General features: G+C 32.0%; 1 protein-coding gene across 4 annotated transcripts in view; it reads left to right on the top strand.

Moving 5' to 3' along the window:
• Positions 1-15359, top strand: part of LOC107452220 (carbonic anhydrase 1) — a 62751-nt gene extending 47392 nt beyond the window's left edge. For 2 of the 4 annotated variants that reach the window (XM_071179494.1, XM_071179492.1), the window contains exons 2-7: positions 6346-6550; positions 9688-9812; positions 11034-11132; positions 12998-13109; positions 14030-14133; positions 15143-15359. In XM_071179494.1, the coding sequence (XP_071035595.1) occupies positions 6400-6550; positions 9688-9812; positions 11034-11132; positions 12998-13109; positions 14030-14133; positions 15143-15259 (708 nt within the window). In that variant the 5' untranslated portion in view covers positions 6346-6399 and the 3' untranslated portion in view covers positions 15260-15359. Of the gene's footprint in view, positions 1-1633; positions 1881-6345; positions 6551-9687; positions 9813-11033; positions 11133-12997; positions 13110-14029; positions 14134-15142 lie in introns of those variants that run through there. The other 2 variants (XM_016068565.2, XM_071179493.1) reach the window with 2 other exon arrangements.
• The last annotated feature ends 625 nt before the right edge of the window (positions 15360-15984 follow it).

The following is a 15984-nucleotide window of genomic DNA, read 5'->3' on the forward strand; positions in this document are numbered from 1 at the left end:
GGATTAGTCTGCATAGGGACCGAGGGTGCGCAGTATTGGTCCTCGTTAAACTGTTCTACCGTAGAATGCTCAACTTCGCACGCAGGTCATTGGGCTACCAAAGCAGGGGAACCATCTCCTCTGCAGAGGACATAGCTGCCATGGCATGTCTTCGGATCATTCTCAGGGATGACCATCGCCAATAGCTCTGTGCGCAGCTGTATTGCGACGTAAATAAAGTACCTACCTACCTCAAAGCACAGAAGATAAAGGTGAAAAGCAAGCAGATCATCGTCAACTCAAACTGTCAACAGCTAGCACGAATTAAGAAAACACCACAAAGAGAGGAAAATCCATGGCCGAAGGGTTTTGTCCTTCCTCCAAATGCTCGATTCGCGCTTTATCCGTGAATGTTTTCCTGTGTTGTTCTTTTATAATACGAACTTTCTATTGTTCAATTTGACAAAAACTTACCTATATAATTAGAACCTACATAGAAGCCTACAGAATTACGTTTTGCTGATCAAAGAATAAATCTTAGAATCAAACCTGCTACAACCGTTGTTCAGAGCATTTGGCGCTAGGAACCCTTTATCCGCGAGACTCCAGTCACTCTTAACATTGGATAAATATTGATTGAGATTTTATGATAGTTAATTAAAATTGCGCTAAGAAATATACTTATCTTCATCAAAAAATCACTTGTCTGCTTTTCGCTTGTAAGAAGCCGGCATGGGCAGGAGCTAAATGGTTCATATCTCTCCCGACGTCCCAGAAATGTAAAATCATGGCACGTCTCCGAAAATTTCTGAACCTTCAGTGAGCAACTAAAGTAGGACGACTTGTAAAAGTTACTTTTCATAACAACTGTGTAGGATATTGATAAATGTAACTAGGGTATTTTAGGTAATAGTAGTAGTACTTTATTTCAATCACACTAGAGCTACATAGTAGGCTATGGTGTTGGTCCGAACTTCTTCAATGATGCGAGACATCATTGAAGGTGTTCGGGCGACATGCCATCACAATTTTGATCCTCAGCAGAAGGCTCATCTCTTTGGTAGCTCGACGACCTGGGAGTGAAGTCACCCCCTTTACGGTAGAACAGTTTAACGACCAATGCCACACAAACTCGGTTCCTTCTCAGACTGATCACTGCCAGTGGTGTTTGACTTCGATGATCATCTGAGAACAATGTCTTGCAATCAGTCTACTGTGGAACAGGGTATTCTGAGACGGGTGAAGTTAGTAAGATATTTTTCAAAAAGCGCAGAGGTTCTTCAGTCAGTTCGGGCTCAAATCTGCGCTTTTTCGGAGCATTAATCTCTTGTCCATTCTGGTTCTCATCAGCTAAGACCACTTGTTTTTGCCGAAGTCAAGCATCACTGGTTGCGGTCAGTGTGTGACCACTTGGATCAGTCTGCGAAGGGACCAAGGGTGTGCGGTATTGGTCCTCTTTAAACTGTCCTACCGTAAAGTGCTCGACTTCGCTTGCAGGTCGTCCAGCTACCGAAGTTGGGGTGCCATCCCCTCCGCAGAGAATCAAAATTGTGATGGCATGTCTGCGGATCATCCTCAGGGATGTTTCCCAGACGGTCGCCAATAGCCCATTGCGCAGCTCTAGTGTGACGTAAATGAACTACAACAACACTTGTCTTTGTAACAGAAATTCTTGATGCTCACCGTTGGGAGGACCAAAATTTTAGCAGCATTTTTTTAATTATATTGATTATATGGTTTGTAGTTTACTGTTGTGAACCTTCGTCGATCAAACTTGAACTGCTTTGTTGCAAAAGCTTGCCTTACTGAAGTAAGTAGAGAAGTGATTATAATTCATTTAATAGAGTCAATATTTATCTTTAATGTTTAGGCTATATAAAAATTTTCGTTATTTTGCGAAGGTAAAAAACCATTTATGAATAGAGTTAGCTTACTATGCTATAACTCAAAATTACTTAAGATTTATCAACAACAAAAAATCATGCATATTTGAGAAATGAAATAGCGTTTTATCAGCGTTTCTGAAGATAGCATTTAATTTTAAGATTAGTATAAAATTCATTAAAGAATATTGAATGGAGAATTTAAGATTAAAGGCTCAAATCTCAATCCTTTGATATTTCGGTTCTAGTTCTAATATTAAACTTATATGTTTGAATTTTTTATTTCAGTAGCTTTCTAAGTTTTTTCTTCTCTTAATCTGCATATTTCATTTTTGCTGAATTCATAGGTAAAAATTAGTCAATTTTTGCGATCAACATTCAACACTTTAATCTAAATTGTTTCTCAAATGAAATCTGTTATAATAAAATTTCAGTTAAAGAAAAACAAGTTTTTGCCTGCAGAACGAAACTTTTAAATGTTTATACAATATTCTAAAGCTTGAATGAAGTTAACAAATGAGCTTTAACGTGACGCTGGGGTGACAGCGTAATACAAAGTAAATTCTCAAAAATAGAATTTACTATTTTTTTAGACAATACTTATTAGAGTAGATTTACTGTTGCATAATTGATTAGAACTTCATCGAGTTTGGCAATTAAAATTCGGTGCAGTTTAATACTCTATGTAACTGTATCTTTAAATAATTTATTCTGACAAAAAATAAATTGAAGTAAAGTTTGAAAAACTAAATTGTATGACTATATTTTTTATACGATGCAATTTTCAATAAATGTCAAATTGCTATTGCGTTTACAAAGGTTTGTAAAATGAGGTTGCCACTAAATGAAGCACGTGAAAGAATGTTTGAATGAAAGTTTGTGTGAATGTATGTTTTTTTTTATTAAGCTACAAAACATGGGTTACTAATTTCTGCTTCTCAAAAGCTCTTTGTGACCGGGGTGTCTGATTTATCGTTGTATTTTATATATTTTATTTTCATACTCTGCTAACATTATTTGATTTTTGTCAACTATATTATGAATTACCTTTTCTGATTTAGGCAGTTTAGTAGCTTTTTGCTTTTTTGTCATTAAAATCTGCACCCAAACAATGGCAAACATGCGTTCAAAAGTAACAACTCTTTGGATGTTTTATCAGTATTTTCTTTTTTGTAGTCTCATAACTAAAACGCAACAGGAACAGTAGTAATAAATTACAAAATTGTCCTCTAAACTAACTGTATAAAAATACAAGTTTTTGCATTATATTTTGTATATAAATATAATTGAAATTAATGCCTTAAACAATGTTATTTTATTTATTTATTTTTTGAAGCGCGAACAATTAAAAATTTCTCAAAGCAAACTAAAACATATTTTTGCTAAAACAATTGGCACATTTTTGAATGAAAATATTTAAAAGGTGAGCAACTAGTAAAAAATAAAAACTAATAAAAAATACATATATTTCAAGCTTAAATTTTTGAAATAAAATTTAAGTAAACTCTTTACCTTACATTTCTTTATATTTAAATCTGTTCTGTTAATGAAATTACAGTTTAAACCAAAGTAAGAAAGCTTTTTATATAATCGAATAGCAACTTTGGAATTAGGCTTTTGTTGATAGTATGTACAAGTATTTCAGATGTAGATACAATTCTTTTAACTTTAAAATACTTGTCTAACTTTAAAATAAAGTCTTAGAACACTTTTTAAAATGATTGATATATAAAACATAAATGATTGTCCCTAGCTATTTTAATTTTATTATTTTGCCTATTTACTGTCATTTTATTATCTGCCAAAAAGATTCAGTTGTCTTACGTAAAAAAAAAAAATGGGGAGGAACTTGTAAAATGAAATCTACTTTGACTTTATTAGTGTTTTTCAATCTATATTTCAATTATTTACTGCAAAATTTAAGTTGCCAATTTTCGTCCTTTTTCGATTAGTAATTTACTGCGAAAGGATGGAATTCTTGTCATGCAGACGGATATGTGTTAATAATAAATATTAAAATCTGGAAATTTAAGGGAAATTAAAATTTTGAAGTGTCTCCGTGGATGGGTACTTCTAGAGCAGTGGTTACCAACTGGCGACCCGCGGGCCGCATCCGCCCCACGAAGCCTTTTTTTGAACTAAAATATATTAGTTGTCAGTTTTTTGCGGACAATTTTCGTAAAAATTCTATATGGGTTTAAAATACTTTTTTCGTTTAAAAAAACCGAATTTCTTCATTTCTGTGAAATTTAACTTACCAACGGTGCAAAAAAAAAATCTTCTCAGGTTTTGCATCCAAAAAAATATTTATTCAAATGCGAAAATAATCATGTATGTTGCTTTTTTTTTGGTGAATATAATTTAGCATGTACGTATTAGAAATTTTCTTGAAGAAATTCTCCGATTTAACGATTTGAAACCACTCATTTTGGACGAAATTATTTGCATCTGTAAATTTTAAGTTTAAAATGTAAATATTTATTCTCTGGTGGTTGCAGCAGACAAACCTCAATTCTCTCATAGAACATTTTGTGTGCTACTATGTAAGTTTTAATACCAACCTTTTTAAAGTTTTATATCTTAACAATTAGATATCTGTTGCACATTAATTGCTTAATGCATAGGTGCGCATTAAAGCTATTGTAGCCAGAATTTTTTAACATGCAATTAAACATTTTTAAAAATCTACTTCTTATTTTAATTCGTAATTCAATACTTTTGTTTTTTGCAACTTCATAAAAATTTGACGGTATGTTTAATGTTCCTTTAAATATAAAAGAGTAATATATAAAATAAAAGTTGCGGCCCGCCATTTGACTTGTGTTTTTAAGTGTGGTTTTAAGCCTCATGTAAGTTGGAAACCCTTGTTCTAGAGCTCACGTTATTGTTAAAATGCTTTATTGGAATATTATTTTCAAAGAAAATGCTCGTTTAAAAGATCTTACTTCAAAGTCGCCTACAGACAAAAACCAGCAATCAAAATACAGTTTTGTTAATAAATAGATGGTAGTTTTTTGAGGATGAAATTAAGTTCAAAAGCACACTTACAAATAAATACTTATTAAGATGTGTCCCATAACGAGAAACGTTCAAAAGAAGTTTTCAAAAGTCGATTAGTAGTTTTAAGAAACTAGTTGGTCATTTTGCTCATCAAATAGAATATTTGGTTTCGTATTCAAAATGATTTAAAATTTTATAAAGACTGATTTTGGTTGTAGATAGCGTTGCAATGGGTCTTTTTACCCTGCAAACAAAAGAGTATACATGCTATCCTCGTTTTCTCCTGCAAGCAAGAATCCTAGAAACGTCTGAGTATTTAATGCTTTTTGGGTTCTTGCTTACGAAAAAAGTATAGACCAGAGGTTCCGAATTCCCTTTCAGCTAGAGAACCCTAAATAGTTGACTCTTGGCGGAACCCCCACAATTCATATATTAAAATTCATCAGAAATTGTGAACACATTAACAAAGAAAAATAACTAATTATTTTGAAAATATTTAATATGAAGATTGAAAATTGGTTCGTCATGTCAGTAACATTCTTAAAATTAGGCTTATTCCAAAAAAATGAATTCGTAGGTAAAATAGCGGCACCTAAGCTAGTTCTAATTTGTTTTTGGACCATGCAATATATAAATGAAGGCTTAATTAAGGGGGGGTGAACAAGAAAAAGAACCATTATAAATGTTGAAATGGTTATCGGGGATACATATTTCTGTATTGTCGAATTTATAGTAATTTGATTTTGAATAGATTTTTTTGGGAGGGGATAGCCTGGTTGGTAGACCGTTGAGCTCATGTCCGAGGGGTTGTGAGTTCGATCCCTGCCTGCCGATGAATCCCCGTGTAATAAATGGTGACTGGTGCACGTTAAATCTGTCTTGTCCTAAAGTCCTCCATGTTCCCATAACAAATCATACCTCTGGGGGTACTGAAATTGGAGATTCATCGTTCTCTGGTTCAAGTTAAAATTGCGCCGAGTCCCTATTAACGGGTTGTGATTTGTGTGTGGCTAAAGTCGTATTCATGGCCATAGAGGGCGTCACTGAAAAACACGAAACCCACACTCTGCCTTAAATTTGCTTGATTTCACCAAACGAGATTGCTGGTATTGGTAAATAGCATTAGAAACAACAACAACAGCACGCAATTTTTTATAAATTCATATCCTTTACATTATAACACATATTTTTGCGAGAAAATATTTTTAAAAGAATTGTCATTTCCTTTTTCACTGGCATTTTATTTATTTAAAAAAATGACCAAAAAACTAAATAAATAATGGGTTTTTGATGCAATGTGAATGGAATTACTGGTTTAAAAAAAAGCATTCCAACTTTAGAGACCCATCCATGGAGCGTTGGGCTACCACAGAACACCTTTTGGGTTCTAGACTGTAGAAAAAATATTGAACAACGGTGAATACTCAAACGTTGTTCAGTATTCAACGTCTGAGTATTCATGGTGACATTTTTTTCCCCACAGGCCTCTCTCTGTCGCTGACAACTATTTCTAGTAGAAAAAATATCTCTTGGAAGAATGCAATCTCATGTGGTGGATATAAAGACCAGTGATGTATCAGTGAACATAGATATTAAGCCTCTTCAGTTGGATAATTTAAATTACTTCAATGGTGTTTTATGCAAGACTCAGGAAGGCTGGAAAATTGAAGCTGGATCCTTTACATGTTGTAAGTTGCACTCACGAAAAAAAAAACTTAGCAGTTTTTATTGTATTATTTCTAAGGAAATCCTGGAACAACTCGTGTGTCAAACTTAAAACGCATTTTAAATAATTCAGTTTGAATCGACAAATTTGTATGAACTAGGGTAAAAAGAAAAAGTTTCATTCTTTCTTTTTGCAAATAAATTTAATTTTAAAGAAGTTTGATATTTTTAAGAAGGAACTGCGCGATTAGAAAATTAACGGAATCAATTTTGAATTTACGACTATCAATGTTCAGTTCTGTAGCCTTGCAATTTTGAACCTAATCCAGAGTACAAGTATGCTATGGAGAGAAATTAGCCTTCGTGGAGAACTTTTTGATGGAACTAACCCGTATTTGCGTTAGATGGAGCGAAAACTATAAACTTTCCACCGTTAGCCTGATGGCAAGGAGACTCTAACCCATGATCCGTCTACGAACGAGGATATTTTACGTCAGCACTGTGCTCGGTGAGAGCCAGGAGCAGAAATAACCATCGTCCAATTATCGCTATCATTCAAACCAGAGGCACCTCATTGGGAGGCTAGCGATCTATCTTCTTAGCCACTACGGGCTCTCCTTAAATAGATTTGACAAATTCAAGTGATCAGAAAAATGTCATTCACCTTTTTTAAAAAATTTTGATAGTCAAATTTTGAAGATATTTTAAGTCACTGGGGCCATTTTCGCTAAGAGAGCAGTTCCTCTAACAAAACATTTGTATACGCTAGTAGGACAGCCAGATGCAGTGAGAATGATCTTTTTTTGAAAAGATCCGTAGCTTTAAGCGCTTTCTCTTATCATAGGTAAGGATATAGATACATATAGCAGCATTACCGGGAACTTCGATGAAAGATTTGATAAGATTCGATGCGATTTTACAGCATGCTTTTATTTATTAACCCATAACGGACTAATACCGCCGTATTAGCGGCAAGTCACTTTTTCTGTGTCTACTGCTACAAATAGGTTGGGAAAAATTATTTTATTAACAAAATTGTTAAATTTGCATTGTAGTTATATAACTAATATTCTAATTAGTCATAATAATTATGCTTATGCAAAGTGACGAGTAAGTTTGAAATACTAAAAGACCGAAGGGTTAACTTTTTCCGGACAGTTGCGTGGAAATAATGATTTTCTGAAGGCAACAAAGCGAAGAGTCCAGTTTTTCTAGTTAAATTGCCCCATTAAAAAATTCCCACTGTCGAATTTGGATTATAGATTTTTAACCCCTTAACGATCTGTTAATTTTCAAGAAAACGGTCATAAAAGTGCCTATTTTTTTATACATGTATATTATACACGTATTTGATTAGTGCTGACATCTAGTTTAAAGTAAACTACCTACAATTACCTTAAAAATATCCTAGTACTACCATCTGGTGTGTAAAATGAGAAATAAAATGTTTACCGGGCAAAAGAAATGAATTAGTTTTATTCTTATTGGCGCGTTACTACTGANAACGGACTAATACCGCCATATTAGTGGCATGTCCCTTTTACTTACTGTGTCTACTGCTACAAATAGGTTGGGGAAAATTATTTTATTAGCAAAATTGTTATATTTGCATTCTAGTTATAACCAATATTATAATTAGTATTAATAATTATGCTTATACAAAGTGACAAGTAAGTTTGAAATACTAAAAGACCGTTAAGGGTTAACTTTTTCCGGACAGTTGCGTGGAAATAATGATTTTCTGAAGGCAACAAAGTGAAGAGTCCAGTTTTTCTAGTTAAATTGCCCTATTAAAAAATTCCCACTGTCGAATTTGGATTTTAGATTTAACCCCTTAACGATCTGTTAATTTTCAAGAAAACTGTCATAAAAGTGCCTATTTTTTTTATACATTTATATTATACACGTATTTGATTAGTACTGACATTTAGTTTAAAGTAAACTACCTACAATTACCTTAAAAATATCCTAGTACTGCCATCTGGTGTGTAAAATGAGAAATAAAATGTTTACCGGGCAAAAGAAATGAATTAGTTTTATTCTTATTGGCGCTATACTACTGAACACTCCAGCCCGGGAATATCACGGAAGCGAGAAATAGAGGGCGAAACATCACCCCGTCATTTTCACGGGAGCGAGAAGGAAATGATTAATAGGTTTATTTTATTTTTTATAAAATGTCTTGATAATTTCCATTCTTTAAAGGAAGGAAAGAAGTTTTCATATTTTGAAATATTTGAAATTAGTTGCGTAATAATGAAAGGTGCATTATTACGTACATTATCCGTGAGAAACATAATGATGTGAATAAACTTCCACCAGCTTAAAATGAAGCAGCGCTTTAGCATTTGCAGGTTCAATAAATCTTAAATTTTCAATATTAGATTTACTTCAGAATTTTAGAAGGATATCGAAATATCTCGCATTAAAACGCATATCACCTTATCGAGTTTTTTTTCTTTCTAAATTCAAGCACTTTAATAAGTAAAATGTAATAAAGTGGGGAAAATGAAAATCAGAATAACTGTTCTTATCTAATGATGGGACTTTCACGCAATCTAAATGTTTCAGGCCGCTGATTTGAAATATGCTAATTTGTGGAAACTATATTTTAGTTTATGAAATCTGGTTTAAAAACAAACATATATTCTTTGAATTCCTGTTTTTTTCCCAGATTTAGATTTTTCACCTTCAAGATATGGGTAAGGCTATCTGGAAAATATGGTCTCGATAATTTAGAAAGGAGAAATATCGAAATTTAAGTCCATCAATGATGTTTTTTTTTTTACATTGTGTTTAACACAGAAATTATCAAGGATTGCCCGAATTAATGTAAAACAGCTTTCAATGTCCTCTTACTTTTAATTTTGCCTTTAAAAAAACTTAGTAACTAAAGTAACAACATAAGAGAAGCACACTTTTACCAATGTAAATAACTTATTCCTGCTTGTTTTATGTATTTTCGTTAGTATTGGATCATGGCCCTCTGAAACATTCTTACACATTGNATTGCCCGAATTAATGTAAAACAGTTTTCAATGTCTTCTTACTTTTAATTTTGCCTTTAAAAAAACGTAGTAACTAAAGTAACAACATAAGAGAAGCACACTTTTACCAATGTAAATAACTTATTCTTGCTTGTTTTATGTATTTTCGTTAGTATTGGATCATGGCCCTCTGAAACATTCTTACACATTGTACGAGATTCATGGCCACATGGTGAAGGATTCATGCCTGGAATCATGCCGTAGGCATTCTGTGGATGGGAAAGAGTATGCCGGAGAGGTGATAGCTTTAATTTTTGTTTTATTTTGTATTTACAAATTATTTTCGTAATTGTATGTAAAATCATTTAGTAACCTTTGTCGTGATCATTTTGATCACAACATAATCCGCGATCACATTATTTTAAATCATTTTGTAACTTATGACGTAAACCGAATGTCGTGAAATATCCTGAAAACTACGTTATTTTGTATTTTACACCAGCAGTTCCAAATTACTTCCGGCTATGGAACTCTTAGTTTCAATCATTATTTTAAAAAGGTTTACTAACAGCTGTGCGTATACTAACGGGATAAAAATAAATTCAGACTACTGAGTTTTTAAAAATATTTAATGTAAAAAATGCAATACGTAATACTGAATTTACTCCTGGCGTATGCATGTGTTGAAAATGAATAAACTAACCTGAATTATGGTTCTCAGAAACAGCTCTTTTAAACGTTGAAAGTTAACAGAGAAAAATTATTTCTTAATTTATTTTATTTTGAACCGAAAACCTCTAATTTATTTGAACTAATAGCTGCAACAAAATTATTAAACTATTTTAGAAATGTAGATAATTTTCACAACCTATATATTTCTCTAGTCTGGCACTATTTTACTCATATCATGGCTCTGATATTTATTTATTGGCCGCACTATTTATAACTAATTTTGTTGTCTTTAGTAATAATTTAAGTAGTGTTAAGAAACTTGTTAAACGTTATGCATTTATTTACATTATTTTTGTATTTTAATAGAAATAAAAACTCAGTAACGATGTAATTATTTAATTTCTATTCTTTTTAAAATTGCTGTGGAAATTTCAAGCATAAACGTTGCTATAGTAACGGCATATACTGTCATTCCACTTATTGGTGAAAGAGCTTGAATTTTTCCAGCAATGGCATACTTTACACGATACTCTAATTATGGCTCCTATAGGTGATCGAGAAAGAAGAGCAGCGTATAATGGAGCATTGAACTGAGTTTTCTATCTTATCTTTGAACATCTCAACAGAGAATTCGAACATCTAAACATGTTTTTCTCAATCTATTATTGCAAAACTACCAAAAAAGGCAACTAATTATAAGAAATAATTTTGGTTTTTTTAATTGTTTCTAATAGTCTTTCAGTTTCGCGCATGATCCTTTTAATTTTATACATTTTGTACTATCGTACTAAGAACGGATAATATTCAGCTAGTTCTTGCTAATCAATGACATTTTAAACGCTTTCAGCTGCATCTTCTTCATAATTCTTTTTCTCGGAAGTTAGGACCAGATGAATTGAACAAAATCTTGCCTGTCCACAAGACCGTCATTTGTATTCTTCTAGAGGTGAGTTTATTTTTGTAAAATTTTTAATCCTTAATGTGCATACAGGTTGCTACTTGATTAAAAACTTCATTCGCTTCAGAAATACATAAATAAAAAATAACAGTTGACGTGTTTCAACCTCTATTTCTTAAAAAAGAAAAAAAAGCGCCATTTCAAGACTTGCTAGGCGTGAATGAGAAGGAACTGAAGAGGATACTATACCTAGAGAGAATTTTTCTTATCACAAATTCTTTCACTTCTATAAGTAATTTCAAAATTACAGTTTAGAAAAAGTGAATTCAGGCCAACTTAGAATAAACCATGAAGTTTCAAATACTGAAATTAAATTTTCAAGAAATTAAACCATGAAACACAGGACTGAGCAACGGGGAAGTTCTCTTCCAATAATTTGTTTGCATTTTGATATTTCAGATCTTTTTCAGCGTTTCATGTGCTTAAATTCTAATAAAAGCTTTAATTTCAAACTATAGTGTCTTACTGGGATGAATTCTCTGTACATTAAAATAGTTACAGTTTAAAAACAACAGTTTAACAGTTACTGGGCTAACAGTTTAAAAATGACTGTTGAACTTTTAAAAATCTTGCCAAATTGGCAATATTTCTCAACTTATTTTTAGATGATTCTGATTAAAGTCAATGAATGATACTGAAATTTTGTATATTTTTATGATTTTAAACAATGTAGACCTGAGAATAACTTTTCAAATATTAAATTTGAAGCATTTATTCAAAATAATAAACATTTTTAAAAAAATCATTAACTTTACCAAATCTGGCTTTTCATTTCGGAATTTTCACCACTTTCATATTAAGCAGCATAAAGAAAACCGGCTGAAGATGGGGAAAATTGAAATAATAACCTGCTACAAACTCACAATATATTATTCACTGAAAACTTTATTTTGTAAGATAGTTTTCAAGAAACAGCCTTAACCCATCAATACAGCGTTACGGAATATGTCTGGTCACATGTATAGTACAAAAACGCCACGATTCGCGCTGCCCGTAAACTTGCCCAAAAGCTCTTTGGAAAAGGGAAAACTTAGAGTTCATTTTCTAAAAAGAAAAATGCAAAACTGAATCGGTTGAGGGTAAACAAAAGACAGTAAATTAAGACTGAACATTTTGAATTCATAGGTGTCAGACCACGCTAATTAATTATATTAGTAATACTATTGGAAGCAGACTAATAAATTAAGCAAATCTATCTGCCACCATTCCGAGAACGGAATCTCTGGTTTAATCTTTTTAACCATATAAATAATTTAAAAAGAATTCAGTGTTTAAATATTGATCAAATTCTAAATTTTAGCTTTAGAATAATTTCGAACTGAATAAACTTATTCAAAATAGCTCTAAAGAGATAGTTTAGCAAATTAAGTTTCTCGTGTGCCCCTGACTGATTCTACGAATTGGAATAAATTTTCTAAAAAAAAAGCAACCTTCTACCGGAGGTGGACTACAAGTCTTAGTTATTAAGACTTGTGTTACTATTCTTAGTTTGTCAATTTTTTTAGAAGTTTCTTCGCACTGGATATTTTTCTTGCAATCTTTTAGTCGAAGATTTCATATCGTCGTTGAACTGAAGATTTTTCCTTGAGGATAATTCTTCTTCTTTTTAAACTACTAAAAATCTATCGCACACAAAGGGGAAAATACGCAAAGAATTTAATTAGTGATTTCCTTTTTTTAATTAATAATTTTTTAGTATAATTTATAGGAAATTATAAATAGTTGTATTTTTTGAAAAACTAAGGCCATCTAGTTTTTTGACCTTTATATTCAAACTCTACTGCTCTTGCATTGATAGGAGAGAAAAAAACTAGTTTCAACATCTTAGATTAAATATATTTTATTTTTTACAGGAAGGCAAAATAAACAACGAATTATCAAAATTTACCAACAAAATGCCAGAACTTAGCTGTACAGATAAGAATATATACTTAAATGATGTTGATGTAATCTCTTTGCTCCCAGGTATATATACATATATTTTTTTTAATGTTTTCTGCAGAACTTAAACAAATCATGTATTTCTTAAAGGTTATGGGTATCTTAAACAAGTCAAGTAGATTTTAATAATTAAAGAACTTCTTGCTTTAGTCATTTAAAATGAGTTGTTATAATGGACCGTGCACTGAGGGAGCTATCGGGAAAAACGCATAGAGTTGCGATAGTTGGTATGTCAACTCAATGAAAACAAGAGGAACACGGGAGGCGAATTACCATACGTTTGCACAGGGATGCACAAATATGTGAGCATGCAAATGCAAACGTATGAGAATCAGCTTCTTGTACGTATTAGCTCCTTCGGCGTGCTGCCTGCCAAAGATTTTGACTTGTTAACTGAATACGAACAATAAAATTCTAAAATTGAGACGAAATCTTGAAAATCTCTGGTGTATCTTTCGTTTAGATTAAGTCTACGAACGGATGTGTAAACCTGCATGATATTCTGGGAAGTTTTATTATTTAGATTGGTAAAATTAAGCGCTTATTTAAGAATGATATCATAAGATTTTATAATTTCTAAAATGTGCAAAATCATTATGTTGGATGTCAAAAATTCCATTAGATTTAAATGACATAATATACATAATAAGTAATTCAATTTTCAATGGAAATTATATAAATATAGAATTTTCAGTAATTTTAATATATTAAGAATAACATAAGAATGCATTACTATTTAGGAGTGTATTTATTATTAAGTATAGATTATGGAAAAAATGTCAACACTTTTATTAGAAACATTTTTACAAATTTGAAAATTTGAGCAAAAGGAAAAAGGCATCGTCTTGTGTGTAAACATTAACAAAAGTTGAATAGCTTCTTGATTTCCTTTCACAATTAATTTTGATATAAAATTCAACCATAAGTTTTTTTTTCCATTCTAGAAAAACTTGATTTCTGGATGTATGAAGACGAAATAGTGGGAGCAAATGAAGAAAATACAACATGGATAATTTTTAAAAAACCGATTGAGATATCAAATGAGCAGGTAAAATTTTCGTATATTATTCTTCAAAATAGATTTTAATTCCCCACCTTTTGAGTGACTAAATAAAATTAGATTAACACTATTTTTCTTATGAGTAGTTTGAATAAATCAGATTCAAAACTTACTTTCACCAATGGTTTCCAACTTAGCTCAGCGGTCTCCAACTTAACTCAGTGGTTTCCAACTTAACTACGTATCTTCCAACTTAACTACGTATCTTCCAACTTAGCTACGCATCTTCCAACTTAGCTACGTATCTTCCAACTTAGCTACGTATCTTCCAACTCAGCTCAGTGGTTTGCAACTCAGCTCAGTGGTTTGCAACTCAGTTCAGCTCATTTCCCCCCTTTCAACTATTGCTAGAAATTCATACCTTTTCCCTATTGTTAGCTCATGCCCCCAAATTCTAAAACTGAATAAAATATAGGCATACTATATTTGTTCGGATTTACATTTTTTCTTAACGTCTTTTAAAATGTAGACAACAAAACATGGAAAATTTTGTTAAAATTTGTTTCTTTTTTTGTGTTTAGACTAATTACTTAAACAAAATAAATTTATGAACAAGTCTTTTTTCCTTTCGTTAATTTTTGGATGCATAGGGTAGTGCTGAAAATTTCCAAAGCAGCAAAATAATTTATCAAATATATTAATATTATGAGCCACATGCAGGGAAAAACCACGGAATCAGCCTTAGGCTATTGGATCACGTTTGAACTTAAATTAGCCTAGATTTTGATAATTTAATACCAATTAGGGCTGGTAAGATTTTAGACACAGTGATAGAGAACAAAGTTGAAAAAAAAATGCCTGTTTTAATATTTTGTCCAAATTTTAATCCTTCATAAATTGCCCAAAACTCTTTTGTTCATGAATGGATTTTTTCTAAGAAACACTAAAGAATTCAGAAATTAACAATAAATGCAATATTAACTCATTTAAATGCCTAAGGATGTATTTATTGCAAAAACTTGAAAACTGCGGTCTCTAATTTGATTTCCTTTCTCAGGTCAATGCGGTGCTGCCCTCCCCTGGACGAGCAAGTGGACCCGGAAGACCTATTCAGCCACATAGCAAAAAGACAATTACCGAAGGCTATGCCGTCCTCAAACCTTCAGACTCATAGTAACTGTTCTGTGGAAATATGTTCAATATTTGTCGAGCCTATTATATATTTTAAAATAATTTTTAGTATTTTAATAAATATTTCAGCTTTATGCAATTTATTAATAAGCTTTTAATGTCTATTGTTAAAAGTCTGATTTCTGCTGTAGTAGACTGAACTCCCAATTGATCGAAAAAATTTTGTTTGCAGGAAACATTAGCGCTATGGCAACTTTTAAATTCTGTTAAATAAAAAAGTTCAGTTTAGGCGGGACTCTTTCGCATTATGTTCTGAGTTTAAAAAAACCTTTAAAATTACCTAGACACCTTTAAAAATGTAAACAATCGTTTGAATGCAGACGTTTTGAAGTATCCAGTTCATGGTTTTACGTGGTGTCAAAATTCTTTTTTTAATAATGTCTCTCTATGAAAATATTTTCCAGCACTATAAGTAGTAGTATTAAACTATATTGTAAGCGGCGTTGAACAGCAGACCTAATTCTGTGTTTACGACTATCATTTTTCAACTCGGAAGTCTTTCAGCTTTGAAGCCAGCAAAGAAGACTAGAAAACTCCTGAATTGGACGTCTTTGGGACAAACTAGCCTTCGTGGAGGGCGTTTTTAATGGAACTAACCCTCATTTGCGTTGCGTGGTAAGGAAAAAGAACAAAAATCTCCTATGGTTATTCCAAGAACAAGGACTTTCTAACCCCTGATACTTCTATAACTGAGGATATTTTACGTCA

The sequence above is a fragment of the Parasteatoda tepidariorum genome, chromosome 4 (assembly GCF_043381705.1).
Source record: "Parasteatoda tepidariorum isolate YZ-2023 chromosome 4, CAS_Ptep_4.0, whole genome shotgun sequence".
Classification (NCBI taxonomy): Eukaryota; Metazoa; Arthropoda; class Arachnida; order Araneae; family Theridiidae; genus Parasteatoda; species Parasteatoda tepidariorum.